The sequence below is a fragment of the Mesoplodon mirus genome (assembly GCF_964341445.2).
Source record: "Mesoplodon mirus genome assembly, chromosome: 11".
Taxonomy (NCBI): domain Eukaryota; kingdom Metazoa; phylum Chordata; class Mammalia; order Artiodactyla; family Ziphiidae; genus Mesoplodon; species Mesoplodon mirus.
This window is the reverse complement of record NC_138987.1, coordinates 57,145,882-57,170,712: the sequence shown is the minus strand read 5'-3', so window position 1 is coordinate 57,170,712 and position 24,831 is coordinate 57,145,882. Positions and strand designations below refer to the sequence as shown.

The window sequence follows — 24,831 nt, the reverse complement described above, 5'->3', positions numbered from 1 at the left end:
CGGAGCCGCGGCGGTTCTGGGCGGCTGCTGCCGGGGGCGCCCGAGTTGCCGGCGCCGCCCGCCCTCCGCCGCCTGCCGGCCGACCTGCCCACCCACCGTCTCTCCCCGCCCTGCCGCCTTGGGAACTCCCAGACCGTCTTCGCGGCCCCGGGACTCGCTCTCTCCTCCCTCCTTCCCACTCGGGGTAGGGCGGCGACGGCGGCGGCAGCGGGGGTGGCAGAGACCATCACGGGAGGAGGCAGCTGCGGCGGAGCCGGTAATGGGCCTGTGGGTGCGGGGCGGAGGGTGCCGCCTCGTCCTTTCTCGGGATCGGTCTCCCGGCAGCTGTGGAGGAGTGGTCAACCCAGAGCCGTGGGGATGGAGGGGTCAGAAATGAGGGAGGCACGAACGGGAGCGGTCGGGGGTGGGGGGGCGGGGAGCTAGGGCGCCGCTGGGAAGGGAAGGAGTCGGGAGAGGCGTGGGAGCGAGGGGCACGGAGGACGCGGGCCCGGACTGCGGGGGCAGCTTGAGGGAGAACGACGGGCGGCTTAGAAGCCGGTAGGAATTCGGATGCGGGTTGAGTTCGGAATGGAGTGGAGATGATGTACGATGGAGGGAAGGGAAGGAAGGGGAGGGGGGAAATAGAGGAAAATGTGGGAGGAGTGGTTGGGAATTTGTGAGTAGCAGGCAGGAAGGGATGGGAAACCGGGTAGGGGCTGCAGATTGGAATGAGCGGGAAGGTTAGCAGGAATCAGAAAAGGTGCCCCGGAGCTGAAGGGTTCAGCGGGAGTGTCCGTTAAGGGGAACTGTTGACTTGACATGTCCTTTCAGCCCAGGTTCCTGATGTCTCCCATTTTTTCTGGCGTTGTGTGGGAAAACGAAAGCATCACTTTCCCTGGTTGCTAGCTTGATCTTTTTTCACAGGCCCAAACACGCAGCTGACTGCCATCCATTCCTTTTAGTGCCATGGTCTTGATTCATCCTTTTAAAGGGGTTTAGAGTGGCAGTGTGACACACAAACCGTTCTTCAGTATGAAACGTTAGAAGTTATCCCTAAGAGACACGGTGTCCCCTTGTCCTGCAGTTTTCAGTTCAAGGTAAATCCATAGTTGATTCAGATTTTCCTTTTCTTTACTCACTTTCCATTTTGCAAATGTCCAAAGCCAGGAGGATGTTGGTGTGTGCCAGAGTTATAAATGACTGCATATCCTTGAGAGTTAATGGCTCCTGCAGCATCATGTTCCATTTCTACCACAAAGATCTCGTGTCCTTCATACGATGGGAGGTTAAACGTGGAAAGCCAAATTCTAACCTTGTGTCAGTGAAGGGATAAAAACCAGGGAGTGACGGTTGGAGGGGGGTTTCCCTGAAATACCTAGTTTAAACAAGATGTTTTCACTTGAGCACTTTGTAAGTTCATGATCCTGGTAATCACACGGACACATGGATCCACGAAATTCATAGTATTTGAGAAGCAACTCACAGTATTTTGTAAAAGGAGAAACAGGACCTGTCATCTTGTTTAGGTTGATCCTGACACTTAGGCAGCAAGCCTTCCTTCCTCTAACCCTACAGCTGGTAGCACTGACGGTCTTACTAGAGATTTTTGGCCCTTGACCTTTAGCAGGTTGGGTTTCACTTGAATAGAGAGGCCTTCCCCTGTGAGATGTACCTTGTCTTATTTTGGACTCATTTATGAGAGAGGCTTTCATTACCTAAACTTTGTCAATACATTCTGCATCCACAAAATTGGGGGGAGGGGCAGTTCCTTTTTTGCTGGTCTCACATACTTGGGCTTTTGTTTTTGGGGGTGGTTATAGGAATCCACATAGGCCTTAAAAGGCTTAAGTCTAATACTAAAGTACAGATATGTAGACCTATTTTATTTGGTGCTAGCTTAAAAACTTCTGTATACTATGGATCTAAATTATTTCATGTACCTTTGGGAAATGTTCAACTAGTAGAAACACTTGAGAAAAGACAGAAAGACATGTAGCTAGAAAGGGTCAGTTGACCTTTCATTTTACTGGCATAAAAACTTTTATAGAGGTTTGCATTATTTTCTCCAAAAGCATTTGTTGTTTGAGTTGGCCATTTTGACAGTTAACTGTCAGTTATGACCTGCATTTCCAGTCTCATCGTGTTTATTTCTGTATGGGTTTAAGTGCTTGGAGTATAACTTAGAAGTGTTTTTCTTGAACATAAGCACTGATCCTCTGCCAATGAATAAATAGTTGAGAGAAGTGGGAATGACTGACTTCTAATTGTGGTTTGAAAGGAAGTTGAATTGATAAACTGGAAAGTGGAACCCATTCTTGTTGCTGTTTCAGAGAAAGGTTTCTTCAGGCCACAGTGGAAGTGGGTGGGAGGTTTCTTGGTGCCCATTGGACATATTTATTTAACAAGTCAGGTTCACACCAGAGAGTTAGATGAGGAGAGCTGGGTTGAAATTTAAACTTACATTGGTTGTCAGGACAGAATCGTCGGATTTTTTTTTTTTTTTAAGAATGGGTTAATGGCAGAAAAAGTGATGCTAACATCCTGGATAGGGTAGAGGGCTCAGTCAATATGCACGTTATTTACATATATAGCCATTCAGACATTTTAAGGAAAATACTTTTTTTCTAGGTTTCACATCTTTTTTCTTCTTTCTTACCGGCCTCCTGTCATTGCCCAGAAACCTCTATTCCAGAAGTGGAAGTGAGGAAGACGTAGAAAAAAGAGAGAAAGAGAATAGAACAAGCAGCCTGCAATCCTGGCTGCACGAGAGTGCACAAAAAGTGACCTGAAGGGGCTTCCCTGGTGGCGTAGTGGTTGAGAGTCTGCCTGCCGATGCAGGGGACGCAGGTTCATGCCCCGGTCCGGGAGGATCCCACATGCTGCGGAGTGGCTGGGCCTGTGAGCCATGGCTGCTGGGCCTGCGCGTCCGGAGCCTGTGCTCTGCAACCGGAGAGGCCACAACAGTGAGAGGCCCCCGTACCACAAAAAACAAACAAACAAAAAAAAGTGACCTGAAGAGAAGGGATACCCTGAGGGTACCTGGGGTTAAGACAGTGGAGAATCCTCATAATAAAGATGATCTTGCACCAGACCCAGCCTCCCGCAGGACTTTAAAGGAAATATTCAAAGGCAACCACACTACCGGAAGCAAAGGGACACCTGAACAAAGGACAGGGGTGCACATTTGCTTCCAGTTGTCAATCCCCGAGTGCTTCCAGGCTGAGGAAAAAGGCACTTCCTAGTAGCAACACTAACTGGATCTCAGTTAAAACTGAAGCCAGACTTACGTCCTTTCTGAGAAGGATTTTGAGCTCAGTCTGCTTTTTCATGTGGTCGATAAGATTTTTAAGTGGGGAGGAAATATTAAATTCAGTGGTCAACATTCTTTTATTTTTTTTATTCCACCCACATATGTACTCAATAGCAGAGGTCTCCCCTCCCCCAATAATAGAATAGAATGAGAAATTTGTTAGTTAATAGGTATCTTTAAGCCCAGCTGAAATCTTAACCCGTAAAAGTCCTTGGCTGTCTCCATTCTTACCCACCCATGTCCTAGGAATGTGACCTCTGATGGTAAGATCAGTAACCTGAAGAACAAAATTGATACTTTGGTTTCATTTTTAAATTTAATTACAATTCTTATCTAGTGCTTGATTATTTTTTTTTCTTTCTGGCCAATTTATTTCAGGAATGTGCTTTTCTGAGATCTATGATGACAGGTTTCTTAGGTGCATCTTGTGACTTGAATGCAGAATTTTGATGAGATCTGGCTAGATAAATTAGGAAGTTCCTAAAGTACTTATTAGGTCTGGTTGACTGTGCAGAGCTGACCCAAGAGCAGGCAAATCGCTTCCAAGAGACAGTCCAGAAAAACAGCTCTGTAGCAGGCATCTCTTGACACCACAGTATATTCTGGGTAGCTGCTCTGCAGTAATGCAGCCCTGGCTTTCTGGGCAGTGTTGTTATTCCTGCTGCATAATTAGCAACTAGTGAGATCATAGTCTGGGGAGATTCTGGCATTACTGAGGCAAAAGCAGGGAGGTTTCAGATCATCACTTGTGGCTCCAGCTTTGACAGCGCTTCTGCTGAGCAGATTCATATCTTTGGGAACTTAAGTCCAAAGATGGAGGAGAAAAATTTGTACCTGGGAAATGGAATATCCCAGATTCCTTGGTTGTGTGGCAGCATGTTGGAAACACTGCCTGCCATATCAGTGTAACCAGAATAAATTGTCACTCCTTTTGCTGTTTGTTGTGCCCTTGCTGGTTTCTTTATAGAGGGCAAAGATTGTAAAGCTACGTCTTCCTTGCACAGAGGGTGATGGTAGGTCAGCTGAGCCCTATTTTATGGAGCAGTAGGCAATTGGGAAGGAGTCTGGGTTTTGAAGCCAGTGCAGATTCTAATCTTCAGTCCATTCTTTAGAACCCAATTTGACCTTTTTAGGAGCCTGGTGAGACACTTTACATTTGTGAAGATCTGGGTAAAGCATTTCCCTGACTGCCAATGTATTTTGAAATTGAAAGGCTAGAGCAGTGTTTCCCAACGTGTGTTCCCAGGATCATTTGCCCCCCACCAAGATACTCCAGAAACAAAGGGTTCCTTAATCATGGGTGCAAAACGCTGCATTCTATTTCCTCCCACCCTTCACCAGGTTCATTAGCATATTAAAAGCCTCTAAAAGTTCTTCCATAAGCAGTTATCTAAAGTATTTTGACACAGCAGTCCCATTTCCATGTAAGAGCTATTAATATCTATGGAACTAGTTTATTTAATGGATACGCTTTAGGAAATGCCAGGCTATATTTCCCACTAGGAATAATAATTGGATCTAGTCTAGGTTTAGGCACAGCCTAATTCTGCCTTTGATCCCCAGTCCCTCCTGCTGACCCCGTGGAGAGCTCTCCTGGGTGAGCAGAAGAGCAGCTACTGTTAGCCCAGGGCTAATGAGGCCTAGAGTCCAGCCGGCTTGGAAGCCAAGGCCTTCTAGTCATCTCATTATCCTAAGAGTGACTGAGACTGGAGGGCTGGGGAGAGACAAAAGTAGGAGAGTGCTGGCTGGAGAGAGATGACCTTGTTTCTAGAGAGCAGACTTCAGTGCTGGCTCGGGTGTTTTCTTCAGTGGGAGAGCCTTGTGTATAGACTTGGGAGGGGTCTGTCTTAGGACAGGAGTGCTGATTCCTCTTTTCCCCTGGGCAGAATCCTAATGCACCTGGCTGACTGGTGGTGAGCAGGGGCTTTGGGGCCAACGTGGTGGGCTCCCCAAGGAAACCCCTTTGAAACCAATGGATGCATTCACGGGCTCGGGTCTCAAGAGGAAGTTTGATGATGTGGACGTGGGTTCATCAGTTTCCAACTCCGACGATGAGATCTCCAGCAGTGACAGCGCTGACAGCTGCGACAGCCTCAATCCTCCCACAACTGCCAGCTTCACGCGTGAGTGAGCTGCTCCCTCCCTGCCGACCCCCATGGACCCCAAGCATTGGAGCCCATTGCAGCTCTTTGAGACAGCTTTTGTCCAGCTTGGGGATTTGCCCTTATTCGTAATCTCTCCCACCCTTAGCTCAGCCTTGCTCTTTGGAGGACCTCATTGCTCTAATACCATAGACTTATATTAAATGTGAATTATTCTAGCTGATTTTACTTGTGCTGTGCTTTGTGAGTCTCCAGAATGGGCTGAATTAAACTGAAGAAGGAGGAGTCTAGGAGTCTACGCTTCCCCCACTAGAGTCCTATAGAGTTCCACAAAATTGTAGCTCTAGCAGGACATAAATGCTTACTGCCTGGACAACTGGGACATCTCCACACTTCTTAATTCTTATGGTTCAATTAGTTTCTTGGAAAGAACTTCGGATTCTGTAGATCGGGGATTGTCTGTGGGCTAAATCTGGCTCACTGCCTGTTTTTGTAAATAAAGTTTTATTGGAACACAGCCACACCCAGTGCCTATGATGGCTTTTCATGCTACAATGGCAGAATTGAGTGGTAGTTGGCAACAGAGACCTCATGGCTTGCAAAGCCTAAAATATTTACTACCTGGACCTTTACAGAAGAAGTTTGCCATCTCCTGCTATAGAGCAACACTATCCAGGGGGTGTTGCCTGGTCGTCTAGTGGTTAGGATTCGGCATTTTCACTGCTGTGGCCCGGGTTCAGTCCCTGGTCAGGGAACTGAGATACCGCAAGCCATGTGGCACGGCCAAAACAACAACAAAACACCGTCCAAAAGAATTTTCTGTTATCATAGGAATGTTCTATATCTGCACTGTCCAGTATGATAGCCATTAGCCACATGTGGCTACTGAGCACTTGAAGTGTGATCAGTGTAACTGAGGAGCTAAATTTTAAGTTTTATTTCACTTTAATTAATTTAAATTGCCACATGTGACTAGTAGCTGCTGTATTGGACAGTGAAGCTATGTAGATTGTTACATCCTGAAAAGATTACCTAGAGATTCTCTTCCCAGCTGATGTCTAAAAATAGATTTTGTGATCATCTGTTTGGGTGAAGTCAGTCTGGAGGCAGTGGTATGGACCAGCTGATGGTCAAGGTCCCTTCCCACTGTGCTTTTAAGATTTGAAAATTAGGAAGGTCTCTAGATACAGGGAGCACCTTTGGAGAAGAGTTGAGAGCCTAGATGAATGAGAAAGAATGAGGTCCCCAAACAGGCCATCTCTGGGTTAAAGTTTTCCTTCTGTGCTCCCTTCTCAGCCACATCCATCCTGAAGCGGCAGAAGCAGCTGCGGAGGAAGAATGTGCGCTTTGACCAGGTGACTGTGTACTACTTTGCCCGGCGCCAGGGTTTCACCAGCGTGCCCAGCCAGGGCGGCAGCTCTCTGGGCATGGCCCAGCGCCATAACTCTGTACGCAGCTACACGCTCTGTGAGTTTGCTCAGGAGCAGGAGGTGAACCATCGGGAGATTCTCCGTGAACACCTGAAGGAGGAGAAGCTTCACGCCAAGAAGATGAAGGTGCCTAAGGGGTCTAGGGTCTGGTACTTCCCATGTGCCAAGATAAAGCAGGAAACCATCTAGGTCTATCATGTGGTGTTTTTGTTTTGGTTTTGGACTGTTGCCTTTGGTACATAGAGATTCCATGTCTTTCTAGTGAGAAATCTCAGATTTGGATTCAAATCTCAGTCTGAGATGCCATTCTTTTTGTCTCTGGTAGGGAGTCTAGCCGAGATAGCAAAATGGCTTCCCTAGAATTCCCTATTCTCGCCCGCTCTGCAAGTGTTTTTAAAGTTTAAAGTGTGAATACCTGAAGATATTCAAGTCTGCCACCCCTGGACCCTGAGGAAGCAGTGTTTCAGTTTCTCGTCAAATGATTGTCCATTGGCCTGATGCACAGAACAGGTTTTGGATCTTTTACATCCTCTGAAAGGATCCTGCTGATTCTGTAACTCCCATTGCTTCTAGGTGATAGTTTTTCAGGTATAAACAATAGCATTACCAAATAGTTATTTCGATCTGTATAGTACTGGGCCTGCAGTCTGATGCCGCACCAGCTCTTCAAGTTTAGGAGGAGAACAGGGCTGGAAGACCCATCTCAGATGGCTCTTCATAGCTACACATTTGCTCTCAGCACTGCTTGGCACTCCACAGCCATAGTTTCCACCAGTCCGCAAAAATTGCCCCCAGAGTTCCTAGTTCCAACTTTGGAGAACACTGCTTCAGGCCTGGCCAAGTTCTTCTGGGCTCAAAGTATGCCGACCCACGTTACAACAGGTGGCTGCATTATTTCCAGGGTTGCGGGTGAAATCCTAATGAGACACACCGGAATGTGGTAGGGTCGGAGAACTGGTGGCAGAGGGTGTGTGTGAGCCAGCTCTTGCTGCTGTCTCCCTTGGAGAGCGCTATGTCTGCCGCCCGAAGTCTACGCCTAAAGACTTACACCTGTGTTTCTAACTAGAATGACATCCAGGCTTCCCTTTCTTCTGTCTGAGGAATTCCGTCACTGACCCTATCACCTTCCTGCTGCTATAGCAACAGCTGGGCAAATAAACACTCTTCTCATCATTTGTAATGAAGGTTTTCTTCCTATTCCCTAAGAAGAAACATCTCCCCTAAATCTGGTAGAGGGATGACGTGTCAAAGCAGACACCCTGTTCTGTGTCCTCCTTTGTAGGAGGTCTAGGGACAAAGCCAGGCAAATGAGACTGAGAAACAGGACTGCTACTTATTAAGCAGATTTAGTGAGCAGCACAATGGTGGCATCTAATACATCTTTCTATGTCAAGAGAACACCCTTACTTTGGTCCACTTGACTCTTTTCTTAGACATTTTTCCTTTAGCACTCTATAGGGGAGGCAGTTGGTCTTTAAAAATATACATTTTGCATCTCCCATATGCCATCTAATATTTGTTTTCCCTTTGGGCTTCCACCCCCTCCAAAAAAAAGCTGCTGCTGCTTTGCATCAGTATTAGTACCTGTAATTTTCTAATATTCTTATGACTTTTTTTGGCCTTTTATCCATATGGAATTCATTATTATGAATGGTATGAATTGGGAATCTAACTTACTTTTTTTTCAAAAGAATATACAGTTGTCCCAATACCGTTTAATGACTAGAAGAGTCTTTTCCTTACTGATTTGAAATGCCACCTCTGTTAGAATCTATTCAATTCTCATATCTACATGGGTTTCTTTCTATTACATGTCTCATCTCTTTCCTTTGAGAGGATAGCAAGGAGGGGGAGGGTGCTTCGGAGGAGGCCAACCCTGGTGAAATAGGCAGGAGCAATGCTAAGGTCTGTGGAAAGGCCCCTCGTAGTTGGCCTGCCTGGGACAGAAATAATAGTCTAGGGGCTCCCCAGAAGCACCACTTTATTTCTCTCATTTCTCTTCTCACCTCCCCCCAAACAAACAAACGAACACAGCAGGTGTATACCTTATTAGCCAGGTCTCTTGCGTCACACCTCTCCCAGGAGCTGTTCCTTTACCGGCACTTTTCTGGCTGATGACAGAAGCCGGACCTGCCAGAAGCTTGGCCTTTATCCTGCTAGCAGCTCCTAGAGCCCTGGGGAGTGCGAGGCCTCCGTTCCTTTACCTGAATTCTCTGGTGAGTTTTCAAAACTCATCCAGCCACAGATTGTCTTCAGCCTGCCCTTCCACTAAGATTCCCTTTCCTGGCTCTCTGTCCTCCTTATCCAGAGAACCCAGATTTCTGCCTGCAGAGAGTACACTCAGTATCATGTATGCCACCCTACCTCACATACAGACTTTCTGAAACCAAATAAAAAAGGATTAGGAGGGAGAAAGAGGGAATTCCTTGGCGGTCCAGTGGTTAGGACTTGGTGCTTTCACTGCCGAGGGCCCAGGTTCAGTCCCTGGTTGGGGAACTAAGATCCCACAAGCCATGCGGCACGGCCAAAAAAAAAAGAAAGGAGAAAGAATATATTTCTTCTAGGCCGTGGCTTGGAAGTGAGGGCTTTCTTGACAGCCATCAATAACTTCCTCATTTTTTTTCCCTGCACATAAAATGAAGCTCTTCTGTGTATGCACAGATAATTATTCACACTGTGGGGATTCAGGTCCATTGACAAAGACTGGTAGGTGGTCTTGTGCTATACTTTAATGTACTCTTTTTTTTAAAATATAAATTTATTTTATTTATTTATTTTTGGCTGCGTTGGGTCTTCATTGTTGCCCGCGGGCTTTTCTCTAGTTGCAGCGAGCAGGGGCTACTCTTCGTTGAGGTGCGCCACTTTCTTATTGCAGTGGCTTCTCTTGTTGCGGAGCACGGGCTCTAGTCGCCCGGGCTTCAGTAGTTGTGGCACGTGGGCTCAGCAGTTGTGGCTCGCGGGCTCTAGAGCGCAGGCTCAGCAGTTGTGGCGCATGGGCTTAGTTGCTCCACGGCATGTGGGATCTTCCCGGACCAGGGCTCGAACCTGTGTCCTCTGCATTAGCAGGCAGATTCTTAACCACTGCGCCACCAGGGAAGTCCCTAATGTACTCTTCTTCCCACAGTGTGGTTTGGGGTCCTTTAGGTTGCAAACTGAAGGGTGTTTTGCAAGGTTGTTTACATCCAAGGAACATCCAGCCATTGAAATACCTTCTCTTCTTCCGTGTATGAGAAGGCAGGTTAGCTGAAGCTAAGGGACACAAGCCTGGGAATGGAAGGTATATTTGTGGGAAAAGATTATCTTCTGGGAGGGAAGGTGAGACAGAGGTTTTAAGAAACGATCCAGAAAGGTGATGTCCCTTGTGTTGAAGGGCTGGTGTTAGAGCTGCACAGGCTTCCTGTCTTCCTGCTCTAGAATTGTTCTCTTGACCGACTCTATCCAGTACGGTAGCCACCAGCCATACTAGTGGCTATTTATACATAATTAAAATTAAATAAAGGTAAAAGTTCAGTTTCTCAGTTGCACTAGCCCCATTTATAGTGCTTGGTAGCCACACGTGCGTCGGGATAGGCTGCACGGATGTCTCCGTCACGGCAGAAAGTTCACTTGGCCCAAGCTGCTCTAGGTGCGCCCGGTGAGAAGGCTCCTGCTGATAACGCTCTAGAGCCTGACCTTCCTTCCTGTCTCTTGGCAGCTGACCAAGAACGGGACAGTGGAGTCGGTGGAGGCCGACTGCCTGACATTGGATGATGTTTCAGATGAAGATATTGATGTGGAAAACGTGGAGGTGGATGATTACTTCTTCCTGCAGCCTCTGCCCACCAAACGGCGACGGGCCCTGCTGAGGGCTTCTGGGGTCCACCGCATTGATGCTGAAGAGAAGCAAGAACTTCGAGCCATCCGACTGTCACGGGAAGAGTGTGGTTGTGACTGTCGACTGTATTGTGACCCGGAAGCGTGTGCCTGTAGCCAGGCTGGGATTAAATGCCAGGTCGGTCCACATTTTGCTGTGTTAAGTGTATCTACCCTAGAGTCAGGGGTGTATAGTGTGGGTGCCAGTGAATGTGGGAGATGCCCATGCACGGGTGAACACTTCAGTTCTGCAGCCCTGCTCCACCAACAAAGAAAACAAGTGTGACGGGATTCTTAGGCTGTGGAGATAGCAGTGATCTTTTCTTTCTGTGTATCTCACTTCCGAGGTGACAGGCAGCGGTTGCTGGCACGCGGCGGAGCAGGGTTAGTGAGGTTAATATTTAATAGCTGCCCTTGAATACTGACCGGTTCCTGGAGGTAGATGGAAGCAGAGAACTGAGGTAGGCCTTCAGATTTTGTCCTAAAAACACTTACTCACAGTACCTCTACCCCAATTTTGTAAAAATCAGAACAGTCCTCAGAATCTAATTCAGGATCAGATTTGGGCTTAAATCCATAGTGTCCTGAAAGATAGAAAGCATCATCCCCCAGAGGGCCTTCTGACAAGGGACAGTTTGGAAGACACATCTCAACTGAAAATGGCAGTACCATCCCAAAGAATGAAATTTATCTGGAACCTGTATACTGAGGCTGTGGTGCTGAGTCCTTGTGGTTGGATTTATCCTAACCTTTTCTTTCTTATTTTCAGGTTGGTATCCGATAGCTGTAGCAGGTCCGACCAGATAATGCTTTTCAGACTGAGTCCCGTAACGAATCAGTCTGTTATACACAGACCTGAGGACAGTCCTAAGAAATGGATTGTTCCTAAGAACTGGAAGGGAGAGTTCTAGAAGTTGATTTCATAGGAAGACACTGTATTTGTACAGAAGACTTGTCTTCTCACATTTTAAATTTTATTTTTGATATGTATGGGGTGTTTTCATGTGGGGGATTCAAAAGGGAGATAAGGAGGTAGAAAGCGTCTCCTTTCCAGCTATCCCTGGTGTAGAAGTTAATTATCTTGATAACTGCTTCCAAAGCAAGCTGGCCAACCATCAGGGGAAAATGAAGCAGGTAGTGAAAAGCTGACCGTTATTTTGTTCGAACCTTCACTATAGTACCTTGGCAAACAAAGGCACTTTCGCCTAGTTTCCCCATTATGTGTTGCTTTGGACTAGCGAGATGTTCTACCTCCTTTCCCATGCCCGTCATCAAAGAACACAGTAGGCTTGGGCCCTGGCCTTTTGTTTTCTTAATAAAGTAGGTAGGTTCTGGAAAAGTCTCTGAGGCATACACATTTCTTTTCTCTGAGAACTGTCAGCTTTCAGAGAGGTATCTCTGGTCTTTTGACTGGAAGGGCCCTTTGACATGATCTTTGTCTTCTTTTTGTTTAGAAAAGGAAACAAAGCCCTTGAGAGAGAAATGACTTTCTTGAGGCCACACTACTAATTAGTGGTTGTGCTAGAATGGAAAGGCAGGTGGTCTGGTAACTCCCATCTAGTGCCCCGGTAGCTCACGCTGCAGGTTATGTTTTGAATTGGTTGCTTCTCTTGTAAGGGGACCTCAAACCCTGACTCCCTGTGTTCCCCAGCTAACGTCTCGTATCTCATCTGGCCTCAACCTCCTTGTCCCCTCCTCAGGTGGATCGCATGTCCTTTCCATGTGGCTGCTCCCGGGACGGCTGTGGGAACATGGCTGGGCGCATTGAATTCAACCCAATCCGGGTCCGGACTCATTACCTCCACACCATCATGAAGCTGGAGCTGGAGAGCAAGCGGCAGGTGAGTCGCCCGCCAGCCCCCGACGAGGAGCCCTCCCCCGCTGCCAGCTGCAGCCTAGCGGCAGCACAGGGCTCAGAGACACAGGACTTCCAGGAGTTCATCGCCGAGAATGAGACGGCGGTGCTGCACCTGCAGAGTGCGGAGGAGCTGGAGCGGCTCCAGGCGGAGGAGGACTCGAGCGGCTCCAGTGCCAGCCTGGACTCCAGCATAGAGAGCCTGGGCGTGTGCATCCTGGAGGAGCCCCTGGCTGTCCCCGAAGAGCTGTGCCCAGGCCTGACAGCCCCCATCCTCATCCAGGCTCAGCTGCCCCCAGGCTCCTCCGTGCTGTGTTTTGCCGAGAACTCGGACCAGCCAACTGCCTCAGCCGTGAACAACCCATCCTACTTGAACAGTGGGCCCCTGGTCTACTACCAGGTGGAGCAGAGGCCAGTCCTGGGGGTGAAAGGAGAGCCTGGTACAGAAGAAGTCCCGCCCTCGTTCCCCAAGGAGAAGGATCTGAGTGTCTTCTCTCTCCCGGTTACCTCACTGGTGGCTTGTGGCCCCACAGACCCGGCTGCCCTCTGTAAGTCAGAGGTGGGGAAAACATCCACTCTAGAAGCGCTAGTGCCCGAAGATCGTAACCCCGAGGAGCCTGAGGATGAAGACTTCCGCCCCTCTTGGTCCCCCTCAAACCTCCCCTCGCGCACGGACAATGAAGAGGGCTGTGTGGTGGAGACCGCACAGCAGAGTGAGGACCGGCCCCCTGAAGAGCCCTCCCTGGAGCTCCCTCTGGCAGTGTGACACGGGGATGGAGATTATGCCTCTTGCCCATTCTCTATTTATTCCCTTATTTTATCTAACACCATTTCAAAAACAAAACTGTAGAAGCAGCTGCTGCTCCCATGTTATTTTATTGGGATCTTTGGGGAACGGATGGGAAAGGATTGTCTGTACAAGTATTTTTTAAAGGGCCAACAGAACCAAGGAGACCAGCCTCAGCTCCATCTGGGGATAGAGTCTTGGGGCAGAGGAGGCTGCATACTGAGCTTTCTGGGCCGTTGGAACCACACTACGATCTCACAGGAGAAGCTGGGTAATTCAAACAGCTGTTCACGTAGGGACCAGAACACAACAATTGGAACAGCATGAAAGAGCCCCTTCCCTCTCCTGAGCTCCAGGCGGGGAACAAGCTCATTTTCCTCAGTGGTTACTCTGATATCCCAATTTGGTGTATCATAATAATACAGTTGCAGTCATCAGCTGGTTGAGTCTAGAGAGGAGGGGGTGAAAGGGTCTCTGCTTCTGTACAAAACATCCAGGATCTATAAAAATTTAACCTGCGTTCCCTGGGCCCCTATTTGGTAAATAAGTTAATATTTGACATGTTTGGTGTTCTCTGACCTGTTCCCCACACTGGGGATTCCTGGTCTTAACTTGAATTGTTTCTTTCACATGTTCTTAGGTACTAGAGTTAAACTGGTCTTGTGTTTTTTTTTTATCCCTCTGTCCTTTTTCCTTTGAAGGGAAAGAGCTAGATTGGCTGGGGATGTGGCATCAAGAGCCTGAGTCTTCTGTATGTGTCTAACCCCAGGTCCATCAGGCAGCTTTAGTCTGGGGCTCACACATCCCATGGGAGGCCTGTGTAGAGCATTAACCTGTGTCCAGAGGCGGCAGCAGGAACAGGCTGCTGTCTGGGAAGATGACTTTGTGCCACGCTTGCTTTTTCACCCAGGTTGTCCCCCACCCCCACCCCCACCCCAGTTTGAGAAATTTGAGCTTTAAAGGAATGTAGGATGTGGCAAGTTCACCGACTAGTTTTTGTTTCCTTTTTGTATCTGCCCTCATGGTCCCTCTTGGATATACAGGGTTAGAGTTCTTATACTATGTTCTTATACTGTTCACCCCCAATAACTGCAAATGCTTATTGGATCCCTCCCATCTCGATATATAAAGATTGGAAGCCAAACCGGTTCTTAAATGCTACATACAACCTCCAGGTTCTGAAGAAGTCAAGTTCTGACTGTAACCTTTGAGGTCTATAGAGTGGGACTCAGATTCAGTGTGTACCTGAATTAGGGGGGATATGGTTCCTGTTCTCTCATGTCCTGCTTACGTTCCAGGATGTCCTCCATTGAACGCCACTGAATTCTTTTTACTGGCAAAGGTATCTTTGCCTTTTTTATTTCATTCTTTTTTTGTGGCCTCTGTTTGAAGAGGGGGGGGCAGTAGGGAGCAAACCACTCTTCTTTAGCTTCCTTTACACCATGCTTCATTACTGCTATTGGGTTATTAACCAGGAAAACAAAAAGTAAAAAACTTTTTTTTTTGGTGGAGGAGGTAACTGTTCCTACTTATCTTGCTCATAAATCATAAAGCCTTTTCTTGTGGGATCTTAAGGCCCTGGTGTCTGAAAGCAACCTTCACGTACATCGCAGCAGCATTTCACCTATCAAACCTAAACTGAGCCTGAAAGACCTCATACTTAACACAGATACATCTTTTAACGCATTCTGCCTCTCCCGTTCATTCCTGTTTTTGCTGGGTTTTACATTTGCAGGGGAGTTAATAAGTCATAGGCCTTTATCTCTCCCCATCCTCTAGTCTCGAAATAGAGTTGAGAGTCTGAAGTACCTGAGATCTAGGTGCTATCCTGAACTGAGCTATACTCTGCCACCTTAGACTGGTCCCCTCAGATATAAGACTGAAGTTTAATTGGGAATTTGGAGAAAAATGTTTCTAGAAGTTTGCGTTGGAAGGTGAAGGTGAGCGTCATACATTCCTTCCTTAGGAAGGCTCCAGCCTAAGCTAGGGAGTGGATTTCACCTGTTCAGTGAGACACACATTTGGGATCAAACCAAGAATTTGCATCTAACTAGACTCATTGCCAACCTCCCAAGATAATTTGATTTTTCTGAAAAACTAGTTTAATATAAGTCCATCCCTTCATTAACTCTGCAATTCTGACTCACCTATCCAAAGCTTTTAAATGCTAAATATTAATGTTTAGCATTAACTGTCTTGTCAAGCAAAGGGCCTCTTCTACAAACCTGATCCATCTCGTTTCTGGTGCTACCTGAGTTGGACAGAATTATAGTTCATGGTTGCTAGAAAGGCTAGGCCTCTGATCACAGAGGCAGAGAGCTTCAGTCCCACTTAGTCTAGGCCTAGATCAAAAATGATTATTACAACGCTTAATTATTTTCCAATTTCCTTTCTCACATACTGTACACAGGTAGTATTTTCAATGTGAATCCAAAGCTTGTCTGGTTCTCTGAAAAAAAATTTTTTTTTTTGCCTTTTAGGTCCTTTACATTGTGATAATGCTGTATTTAAAGAGAATATTTAAATGTAATATTAAAGAAATATTCAAAAGAATGGTGTGTTATTCTTTATCTTGGCAGACCACAAGTCAGTTACTTGTTAGAGAAAAGATGCTTCTCTAGCATTGTATATAAAACCAATTATGTCAGTTAAGGATTAATGTTAACAATAGGAATGTTTTATGGTGGAAAAATAGAACATTCTTTGGAGCATCAAGAGCTTTACTTGCATCATATGCCCTAACATACCTTTTCAGCTGAAGCAGGCCTTGATCTGCCCTGCTGGAGCTTTTCCCACCTCAGTCCCTACTCTTGGGGCCCACTTTGTAATTCCATTACTTTACACATATATATATGTGTGTATATATATATATATATATGAAATTCTCTATTCCTGGTTACCATCTTATAACCCAGCAAGAGGATCAACTTCAAATTAGCTCCTTTGTCATGTCCATCCCATCAGAAGGTTCTATTCCAACCAGTTATCTCACCATTAGTTAGCTTATGTCAGTCAGTCTTGTAAAAGGAGCCTTAGTAAAATGATTAGGGTATGCATAAGTAATTTCCAGCAACTGGCTTCAGGCAGTCTTTACTTGAGCTTAAAAACAGTGCTTCATGCGTTTACAATAAGTTACTACAGGTCACTGATGCACACAGACAAAAGCTGAACCCAACTTACTATCTCAAAGTAGACCTCTCCTGGTCTCCGGGGCTGGGCAGTAATTAGTACCTTACAGGATTGATCCATGGCCCAAAGAAGGCAGCCACTGTCACCTACAGTTGGATCACTGCAACACAGTGGAAGTAGCAAAGCGTTTAAGATCCACAGGGGCTGTAGCCCAGTCCAGAAATTAAGAGAGGGAGGGGAAGGCTGTAAACACTTGAGTCAAGAAGCGCTTGTATTTCCTTTTATCTTTCCATTAGAATGTTCCCATAAGTTATTAACAAAAAAAAAGTTAAGGTGCTCAAAGGATTTGAAAAAAAGGGAAGTGGTTATCCCTGTGAGGGGAACAAAAAAATAAAAATCCCTATTTTTGGTCATATCAAAGTGCTGACGGGGGCATCAAAGTACATGCATGGATATAAAGGCTCCAGTTTAAGTAGTGCTGTTCCCCTCATCAGCCAGAAACTGTCTTGAACAAAAACAGCTGTAACGGGGCTTCCCTGGTGGCGCAGTGGTTGAGAGCCCGCCTGCCGATGCAGGGGACACAGGTTCGTGCCCCGGTCCGGGAAGATCCCACATGCCGCGGAGCGGCTGGGCCCGTGAGCCATGGCCGCTGAGCCTGCGCGTCCGGAGCCTGTGCTCCGCAACAGGAGAGGCCACAACAGTGTGAGGCCCGCGTACCGCAAAAAAACAAAACAGCTGTAACAAATGTGGCAGTGGGTGAGGACTCCCACCTGGGGCAAAAGCTCACTTCCTGGGATCCGAACTTAAAACACCATAGTAAAAGCCCAGTACAAAGGCTGCTGCCAGCTCCAGCAAATTCTGAGGAAGTTGGGATGACACCCCTCCTCTCGTGGGCCGCCCCGGTAGGAGGGTTTCTTTCAGTTCCAGCTGCCACACGGGCACCTGCTCCTCTGCCTTGCACACGCCTAACAGGGCACACACTCTTTGCTGACAAGTGCTGTTTGGTTCCATGCTGCTGGACTACGTGACTGCATGCAGGACAATGCCACCCGCTTCTTGTCGGCTCAGCGCCTTGTCCCAATGTAGTTGACGGAAAGCAGGACCACATTGTGTAGCAAGAGGGACAGCTCAGCTTCTGAAAACAACATCAACATTAATGGTTTGGCCAGGGAAGAGTCTGCCTTCCAGCTACCTCGTTATGCAGGGCTTGACACCAGAGGCAGAAAGCCAAGTACAGGGAGGTGTGACATTAAGAGGCCACTATTCTCAAAGTTCCCCTGCTTCATTCCAGTCCCTGCATGTACACTTTCTTTCCTTCCACCAAGTATCTGTATCTACTTGATTCTCATGTGATGGCAGTAGAAAATGAAGAGATGGTAATGGTACTAAACCCCACTGTCACCCTTCGGAATTTTCTGGTAGAAGTTGGTCCTCGAGGGACATTTCTCAGCCCCAAGGAGATTAGTAGGCCTACCCTGAGGTTCAGAGGCTTAGAAGATATCGAGGCCTAGCCAAAGGTTCCAAACAGGAGACCCATAGGTCTAATACCCGCCCGCAGATACTTTTTGTTTAGGCAACTGAGTGTTTTCATTCCGAATTTGAATGCCTTGGGACTGGGGCTTCTCCCTGAGTTACATGGCAAGGCCTGGAGACACTTCTGGTTGTCACAACTGGGTGAGGGGGTGCTACTGTCATCTAGTGGATGGAGGCCAGGGACGCCTGCTGTATCGTCTTATAATGCACATGACAGCCTCCACAGCAAAGCATCAGTAGTGCCAAGGTTGGGCAACCCTGCTTCACACTCAGGTTCCCACAATTCCTAGTCCTCCCTCTTGTCTTGCACAGTCTACTTCATTACCTGCCTAGCCCCTGTAGGCAAGTGGGTCTGCGCCCTTTCAATTAGACATATATATTAGATAAGGGTCTCACGCTACTTAGTAATTAACTCTCAAGTAAAACCTCAGAATAAAATACAAAAATGACTTGGATTTTAGTGGCATAACCACAGGCATTTGTCTCACCTTTCAGGCTGCAGGAAAGCTGTAGCCATTCTCCCAGCCAAGCTCGACACCTCTCTTCAGCAATATGGGTGGAATTCAGGCCACGAAGATAACAAGCCTAGATCGCTCAGAAGAAAAACAATCCTTAATTATCACAGAGCAAGTATGCCAAGGAAGTATAAACCCAGAGGATCCCAAATCCCCTTTAAATAAATTAAAACCTCATCCCCACAAGAAACCTTTCACCATGGCAGTATGAACTCTGATGGACAGGATGAGAAGCAAAAAGGCCTATACAATCTAAAACAATAGATCTAAAGTGTAGTGTCCTTGCTTTTTGAAGGGCCAGAAGAAAACATACATAAACCAAAATTACTGTGGGCAACTCCTTCCCACTAGTTAAATTCACTCAGAAAAAAAGACATAGAAATGAGGTGAGAGAATAAAGAGCCTGGGCTCTGCTGTAACAAGCAAGACAAGGAGCTCCTTGGAAGCTCCCAGCCCCGTGAGCTCAAAAGCCCACCAAGGACTGCAGATTGATATTGCAATCAAGCGCTTACCGACTTCACCTCCTGGGCAGTCAGCTGACCAATCCCCAGCTTTGCCAAAGCCTTGTCCAGTTGGTGAATCACAGTGGTATGAGTCTTTAAACGGTATCTCAACAAGACGGGAGGCAGATAAGGTGTGAGAAGCATTGCTCGACTCAAGGCTTTCTGTGACACAATATAGGGGGAGAAAGTCAACTCGGTGTTACTGCAAGTAAGACCTGAAGCGAGGTGAGGCCATGGAATAGAGAAAGCCTCAGTGCTCACCATCTGCAAAGCATGGAGCTGGTTCATGCCCAGAGGATGGTTAGAGAAGCACTCTCTCAGAGCCAGGATATCATGTATTGCTGGGTGGGTACCACGTTGCATCTTGGGAGAGGTAAGAGATGGGTAGATGTTAGGAAGGTCCAGACTAGCCTTCTTACCCAGTTTTAGTGCACGCTGGATCTAACAAGATTCCTGGTTTGCAGGAAGGGTTAATTGGAGGAATACCTTGGTGCACAATTCTGTCATATGCCACCGGAGTCCTGAATCAGAAATGAGAGGGATAACCTTTTCTAAATAACAAAGAATTTCTGGGTGGGACTGCTTCCGGAGAGTATGATAGATATCTAAGAAATCAATTTGTTGCTTTGGGGTCCAGAAATGTTGGATCAGCAGTTGCCTAGGAAACAGGTACCTGAAAAGAAAAGGAATCACAAAGTCACTTGCTGAAACTGGCATCTTTCAAAGTGACCTAAGAAAGCATTTAGCAGACATGAATGCTTGGAGGAAGAGATGGAAACACTATTTCCCTACCTTTCTGTTCTTTCCTGTAAATGAGTGTCAGACCAAGGTTTAAAGATACACTGAAGCGCAATTTCAAGCAACGTTACTGAGGTTATGTAAAAGGAAGCAGTAAGGGAACAGCCTTGTACGCAGCGATCAGAAAAATGACTCCTTTTGAATCAAAGCATGTGATGAACATATTTTGGACAAAGCTGCAGACAGAGCTGGACTTTGTATGTGACGTTGACAACCTCAAACTGTTCACAGTCCCTATGTATATACAAAATGGAATTCCTCTAATTCATTTCTCTATACAGGCGGTGGTTTTAAAACATGGTCACAAATTCCCTGGCACTCCTCTTATTGAGAAGTGAGGTCTGTGCCTCTGGTTTTTAAAATCTGGGTAAGTGCATCAACCACCAGAATAGAGCAGAAGTCTTTGTGACTTCCAAGGCTAGGTTATAAAAGGCCATGCAGGTCTTCCCTGGTGGTGCAGTGGTTGAGAGTGGCTTCAGTAGTTACAGCGTATGGGCTCGGTAGTTGTGGCTCATGGGCTCTAAGGCGCAGGCTCAGTAGTTGTGGCACACGGGCCTAGTTGCTCCGCGGCATGTGGGATCTTCGCAGACCAGGGCTCGAACCTGTGTCCCCTGCATTGGCAGGCGGATTCTTAACCACTGTGTCACCAGGGAAGCCCCATGCAGATTCTTATTTGCTGGAACACTCATTCTTAGAGCCCTAAGCTGCCATGTAAGAAGTCCCGCTGCCCTGAAGCCACCACATTACAGAGGCCATATGCAGGCACCCTTGTTGACAGTTCCAGTCTTCCAAAGCCATCCCGGCTAAGGCACCAGACCTAAGAGTGACCTTAGACTGTTCAGACTAGTCCATTCACCAGTTTTAACTATCACTGAGGGACAAGGGAGAAAAATCTTTCAACCACCTGAGCCCTGCCCAAATTCCTGCCCCATAAAATCATGAAAATGGTGGTTGTTTTAAGCTATTACGCTTTGAGGTTGTTTGTTATACAACAATAGATAACTAGAACAACATGCAAGGTCATAGTTTAAACCTGTCATCTTCAGATATAAGGTAAAGTAATAAAGATTTGTATTATCAGAATATTAAATGCATTTTTCTCCTGAAGAAAAAAAATTGTCCCAAGTTGCTATGCTTCTAAGAGAGTGGGTTGCTGCCTCTAGGGATGATGGAAAAGATCATTATCTTATTTCACATCATACAGGAGAGCTAAGAGACAGGGAGAAGCCAGGCCACCTACTCCTACAGCCATCGAAGTAACCCAGCTGGCTTTTATGAACCTTGGGCTAATGAGAAAATTGGAGCAGCAGTTTGATAACCTCTGCCTAACTTCTGAAATGGAAAGTTCTTAATTTGTAGTTTAAAAAAAATCTACATATCTTCAGTATGCCGGAGAGACAGAACTCTGTACTCACATTAGCAAGAAGACCAGGTAGTTGGCAAAGGGTGGAATGGAAAGAATACCTAGGAAAAGACACTTGGTGACGTCTCGACGGAACTAAGCAGAAATAAACACAGATGCAGTTTTAACCCAAGTAAGTTTTTAGTACAACGGACAATCCCTCCACCCCACTGTGCAGTAAACTTCTATTAGAGCCCAGGTAAGGATCGAGGTTATTTCTACCTCTAGTTGGTAAGTTCCTTAAGGACAGGAGCCCTGATCTGTTTACTTTTGTATCCCAAACAACATCTAATACAGGGCCTGTCAGTATACCAAATCCCTAAGTAAATTCTTCCTGATCTGCAGAATGGTCCTAGATTCTTACTCTCAGCTTCAAAACTACCATCAAGTTACCACCAAATACTACTTTCCTGCTGCCTTTGGATCCTTCCTTGAAGATTTTTATATGTTCAGAAACGAACTGGACTTTACTGTTCACAACTTTTATTCAGAAAGTGTTCCAGAAACTCTACGGAGCTCTGCTATGGAGGCTCACAACTCTGAATGAAATGATTCTGACAAATGATCTGATCTCATGGCAAGGGGCAACAGCTTGGTCAGTGGTGAAGAAAATAGGAATGAAAAGACTTGAGTTCTGGGTTAACTTTAATTATATCACCATAAACTTCTGGATATCTGCCCTTGGCGCATACCTGTCTCAAATGCTCCATCTCCCGGTATGAAAGTTGATGAAACTTTATATTGTGCTTCCACATATTTGTCTTTATTCTTCTAGCCTTTTTGGCATCAGCCCATAACATCTGCAATCCTACCTCATTAAAGTAGAGGACAGAGTGTGATGTTATCCCAATCTGATTACCACAGCCTTTTGTTCCATGTTCACCCACAACACACACTTGTCCCTCCCTCCCCAATGCTACTCTAAATCAAAGCTTTAAACTAGGTCACTTGAAACTCTTGTGAGGCTGACCTATATTTCGTTTCTTATCCTTCTCCCCTCTGCCCCCTTCCACCCCCCTGCCCCCCAGCATATCACCTCTCTTCCTGCCAAGCTGGCGTTCTGTGATCTACCAGGGAATGGTCTCCCTCTTCTGGTTCATTACTCACTCCCTTTTAAAAATAAAAATTCAAAGCTCTTTAACCTCAGGAAGTCTTGCTCAATTAACCCTTTGTATATCTCAACCAGATATTAACTTATCTCCTTTCTAGAACACTTTTATAATTACTGGAATTCAACATATTTCTAAGATTGCATTTTCTCTTCATTCCAAGATAATCCTTACACTGATCTAGAACTTTAGTTTATAAAGATGTTTTCCTATTTATGAATGAAATGGTATAATGTCTAGGTTGGCTTCAAAATAATACAGGAGAAAGCCAATGTATAAATGATATGACTGGTGGCCGTGAGTCAGTAATTGTTGAAGTGAGGTTGAGAATATGGAAGTTCATTGTATTACTCTACTTCTGTGTTATGTTTGAAATTTTCTATAATAAAAGGCTTAAACACAAACAACCAAAATGCTTTCAGACTCTTTTTTTCATTTGATTCTAGTTATAAATCGGGGAGCAGACAAAGCAGCCATTCTTATCTCCACTTTACAGCTTTTGCAAGTACATGAAGCTAGTAATAATTATGATAATATTCAGAGCTGACAATGTGGGAGTTTCCTATAATTGGTGTTATGATAAAAAAAAGTATACAGTATAACAGTTATAGCTACACTTATTGAGCACTTACTATGAATCAGGTCCTAAGGACTTTACATGTATGGATTTATTTAATCTTCATAGCCATGCAGTCAATAGGTAGGTTCTATTACTACCTTCATTTTACAGATGAGAAAACCAAAGAACAGAGAGGTTAAGTAACAAGTCCAATCACACAGCTAGTGACTAGTTGGGATTTGAACCCAGGCAGTCTGGCTCCACAGTGGACACCTGACACTGTAGCATCTCCTAGTAACTAGCAGAGCTCTGATTTGAGCCGAAACATTCAGAAACCAAGTACATGTACTGCTATTTCCACAACGTGCTACCCAGGAGAGATCTGTGACAAACATTAGACCCCATTTTCTTACAAGCCAAGTCAACTGGTAAACCACAGGGCAGGTCTGTGCAGCTATAGATCTCTGCCCTTGTGCACGACAAATAATTTCTACTATAGTCAGATGTGTGGTTAAGAAAAGTGCAAAAATACCTATAATCCTCCTGGGTGCTGTCAGAAGTTGTTTCTCAACATACCTTTCTAGAAACATCAAGAAGGGCTAACTTATAAGAAATAGTTTAATGCTCAAGCATTTATGAAACAGAAGACATACCAGCTTACACCCCCATCGTAGAGCCTGCAATTGATCTTACTTATACTAACTCTCTGACACTGCCCAAGAGCTGATTCAATGGATTTTTATTTTAGTTTTGTCTTTACCTTTCATGAAGATTGTATACAGGACATAGAAGCGGGGGAAATGACGACCCAAGAAACGATGGTATTTCCCATTAATCACTTTTGTCTTGGTCACCACATAAGAGATCAAGCTCTTCACATCTGCCTTTGGAGAAAGGTGAAGCTTTGAAGACCTACAAGGAAGATGAAAGAGACTATCTGTGAACCAGTCCTGGAAGCCCCTTCACGCCTGGGGTCCATAATGTAAAACATCTGCTTCAGAGAATGTATGCTAAGACCTGAAACTTCTGAAATCCAAAGATCTTGAGATTATGGAGAGATAAGCAGTCAGACTGAGAAAAACAGATAGGGCAGATGAGAGGCCAGGAAAGAATGGATGTCGCGGAAGTGGTGAGTCTGGAGAGAGCGGAAGGCCTGAGGGACAATCTGAGCAGCAGGCTAAAGCCAGAGAGGTGAGATCCAGATAAGTAGCAGTAAAATCTGAGCCGAAAAAGGGAGGCTCAGGACACGTGGGGAATTCAGACAACATGGGGCACTGAGAACTGAGAGGGTCACGAAGCCAGGTCTCTAGCAGGGATCCCGGTGCGAATTCTGAGCGGCAGAATAAAAATCCAGGGGCCGGGGCGTGGAGCCCTGAAAATTAAGAGACAGCATGCAAACAAAATTGAGACACTGGAAGAGCCTGAACGTCAAAAATAATTTTTTCTCTCCAAGTCCCTCACCGAGGGGCCCCCCAGGCCAGGCCAGAGCGAACAAACGGCAGCCTCCGGGCGACATAAGGTCCAGGGGGCCCCGCCGAACCCCACAAAGCAGCCCGAGCGCACCACACTCTGGAGACCGCCATCTTCGCAGTAAGGGAGGGGCAGACGAGAGTAAGTCGTCTTCAGGTCAAAGTTCCCGTACTTTGCGTTCGTTTGACAACGCATGCGCCTTTCCTGAGAGCTGATTGGTAACCATAGACCGTTCGCCTCGCGCAGCCCGGGCGAGGAGCGGACGCTAAGGCTAAGTTCGGAAGGAGGGCCAGGATTGGATGCCGCCGGCACTTCCTGGTTTAGAGGCGCCGGAAACCGGCTGTCCCGGAGGAAGCGAGAGAGTATCTGCCCTTGGTTGGGTTGTGATCCTGAGAACGTCTTCTCTTTGAGGGCCTCGTGACCCCTCGCGATGCTCTAGGGCCTCCGGGCTTCTAGCGCCGCCGCCCTTGCTCTCTGTCCGTATGCGGACTTCGGGCC

General features: G+C 46.4%; 2 protein-coding genes across 8 annotated transcripts; one reads left to right on the top strand and one right to left on the bottom strand.

The window, feature by feature from the left end:
• Positions 1–12: 12 nt before the first annotated feature.
• On the top strand, positions 13–15,868 carry CSRNP2 (cysteine and serine rich nuclear protein 2). Of its 4 annotated transcripts, none has more exons than XM_082635193.1 (6): positions 13–256; positions 942–1,076; positions 5,176–5,412; positions 6,688–6,947; positions 10,516–10,812; positions 12,374–15,868. In XM_082635193.1, the coding sequence occupies exons 3-6, from the start codon at positions 5,262–5,264 to the stop codon at positions 13,292–13,294; spliced, it is 1,629 nt and encodes a 542-aa protein (XP_082491319.1). In that variant the 5' UTR covers positions 13–256; positions 942–1,076; positions 5,176–5,261; the 3' UTR covers positions 13,295–15,868. The 4 variants fall into 4 exon arrangements, with proteins under 4 accessions (XP_082491319.1, XP_082491316.1, XP_082491317.1 ...); XM_082635190.1 differs by having other exon boundaries at positions 904–1,076; XM_082635192.1 differs by lacking the exon at positions 13–256 and adding an exon at positions 477–537 and having other exon boundaries at positions 904–1,076.
• A 1,534-nt stretch (positions 15,869–17,402) lies between these two features.
• On the bottom strand, positions 17,403–24,509 carry LETMD1 (LETM1 domain containing 1). 4 transcript variants are annotated; one of them, XM_082635199.1, is made up of 9 exons: positions 24,427–24,509; positions 23,624–23,775; positions 21,888–22,003; positions 21,209–21,291; positions 19,482–19,668; positions 19,257–19,358; positions 19,005–19,157; positions 18,466–18,562; positions 17,403–17,579 (listed from the first exon to the last, which is right to left on the bottom strand). In XM_082635199.1, the coding sequence occupies exons 1-9, from the start codon at positions 24,444–24,446 to the stop codon at positions 17,509–17,511; spliced, it is 981 nt and encodes a 326-aa protein (XP_082491325.1). In that variant the 5' UTR covers positions 24,447–24,509; the 3' UTR covers positions 17,403–17,508. The 4 variants fall into 4 exon arrangements, with proteins under 4 accessions (XP_082491325.1, XP_082491324.1, XP_082491326.1 ...); XM_082635198.1 differs by having other exon boundaries at positions 24,325–24,483; XM_082635200.1 differs by lacking the exon at positions 24,427–24,509 and having other exon boundaries at positions 21,888–22,007; positions 23,624–23,702.
• Between the last annotated feature and the right edge of the window lie 322 nt (positions 24,510–24,831).

Excerpts from the sequence above, each read along its gene's own strand:
- CSRNP2 (XM_082635191.1), top strand. The coding sequence starts at position 5,262 with ATGGATGCATTCACGGGCTCGGGTCTCAAGAGGAAGTTTGATGATGTG. Across the intron at positions 5,413-6,687 it reads CACAACTGCCAGCTTCACGC|CCACATCCATCCTGAAGCGG; the intron begins GTGAGTGAGCTG and ends CTCCCTTCTCAG. Across the intron at positions 6,948-10,515 it reads TTCACGCCAAGAAGATGAAG|CTGACCAAGAACGGGACAGT; the intron begins GTGCCTAAGGGG and ends GTCTCTTGGCAG.
- LETMD1 (XM_082635198.1), bottom strand. The coding sequence starts at position 24,446 with ATGGCGGTCTCCAGAGTGTGGTGCGCTCGGGCTGCTTTGTGGGGTTCG. Across the intron at positions 19,359-19,481 it reads TGACAGAATTGTGCACCAAG|ATGCAACGTGGTACCCACCC; the intron begins GTATTCCTCCAA and ends ACCTCTCCCAAG. Across the intron at positions 17,580-18,465 it reads GCTTTCCTGCAGCCTGAAAG|AAGCTGAGCTGTCCCTCTTG; the intron begins GTGAGACAAATG and ends TGTTGTTTTCAG.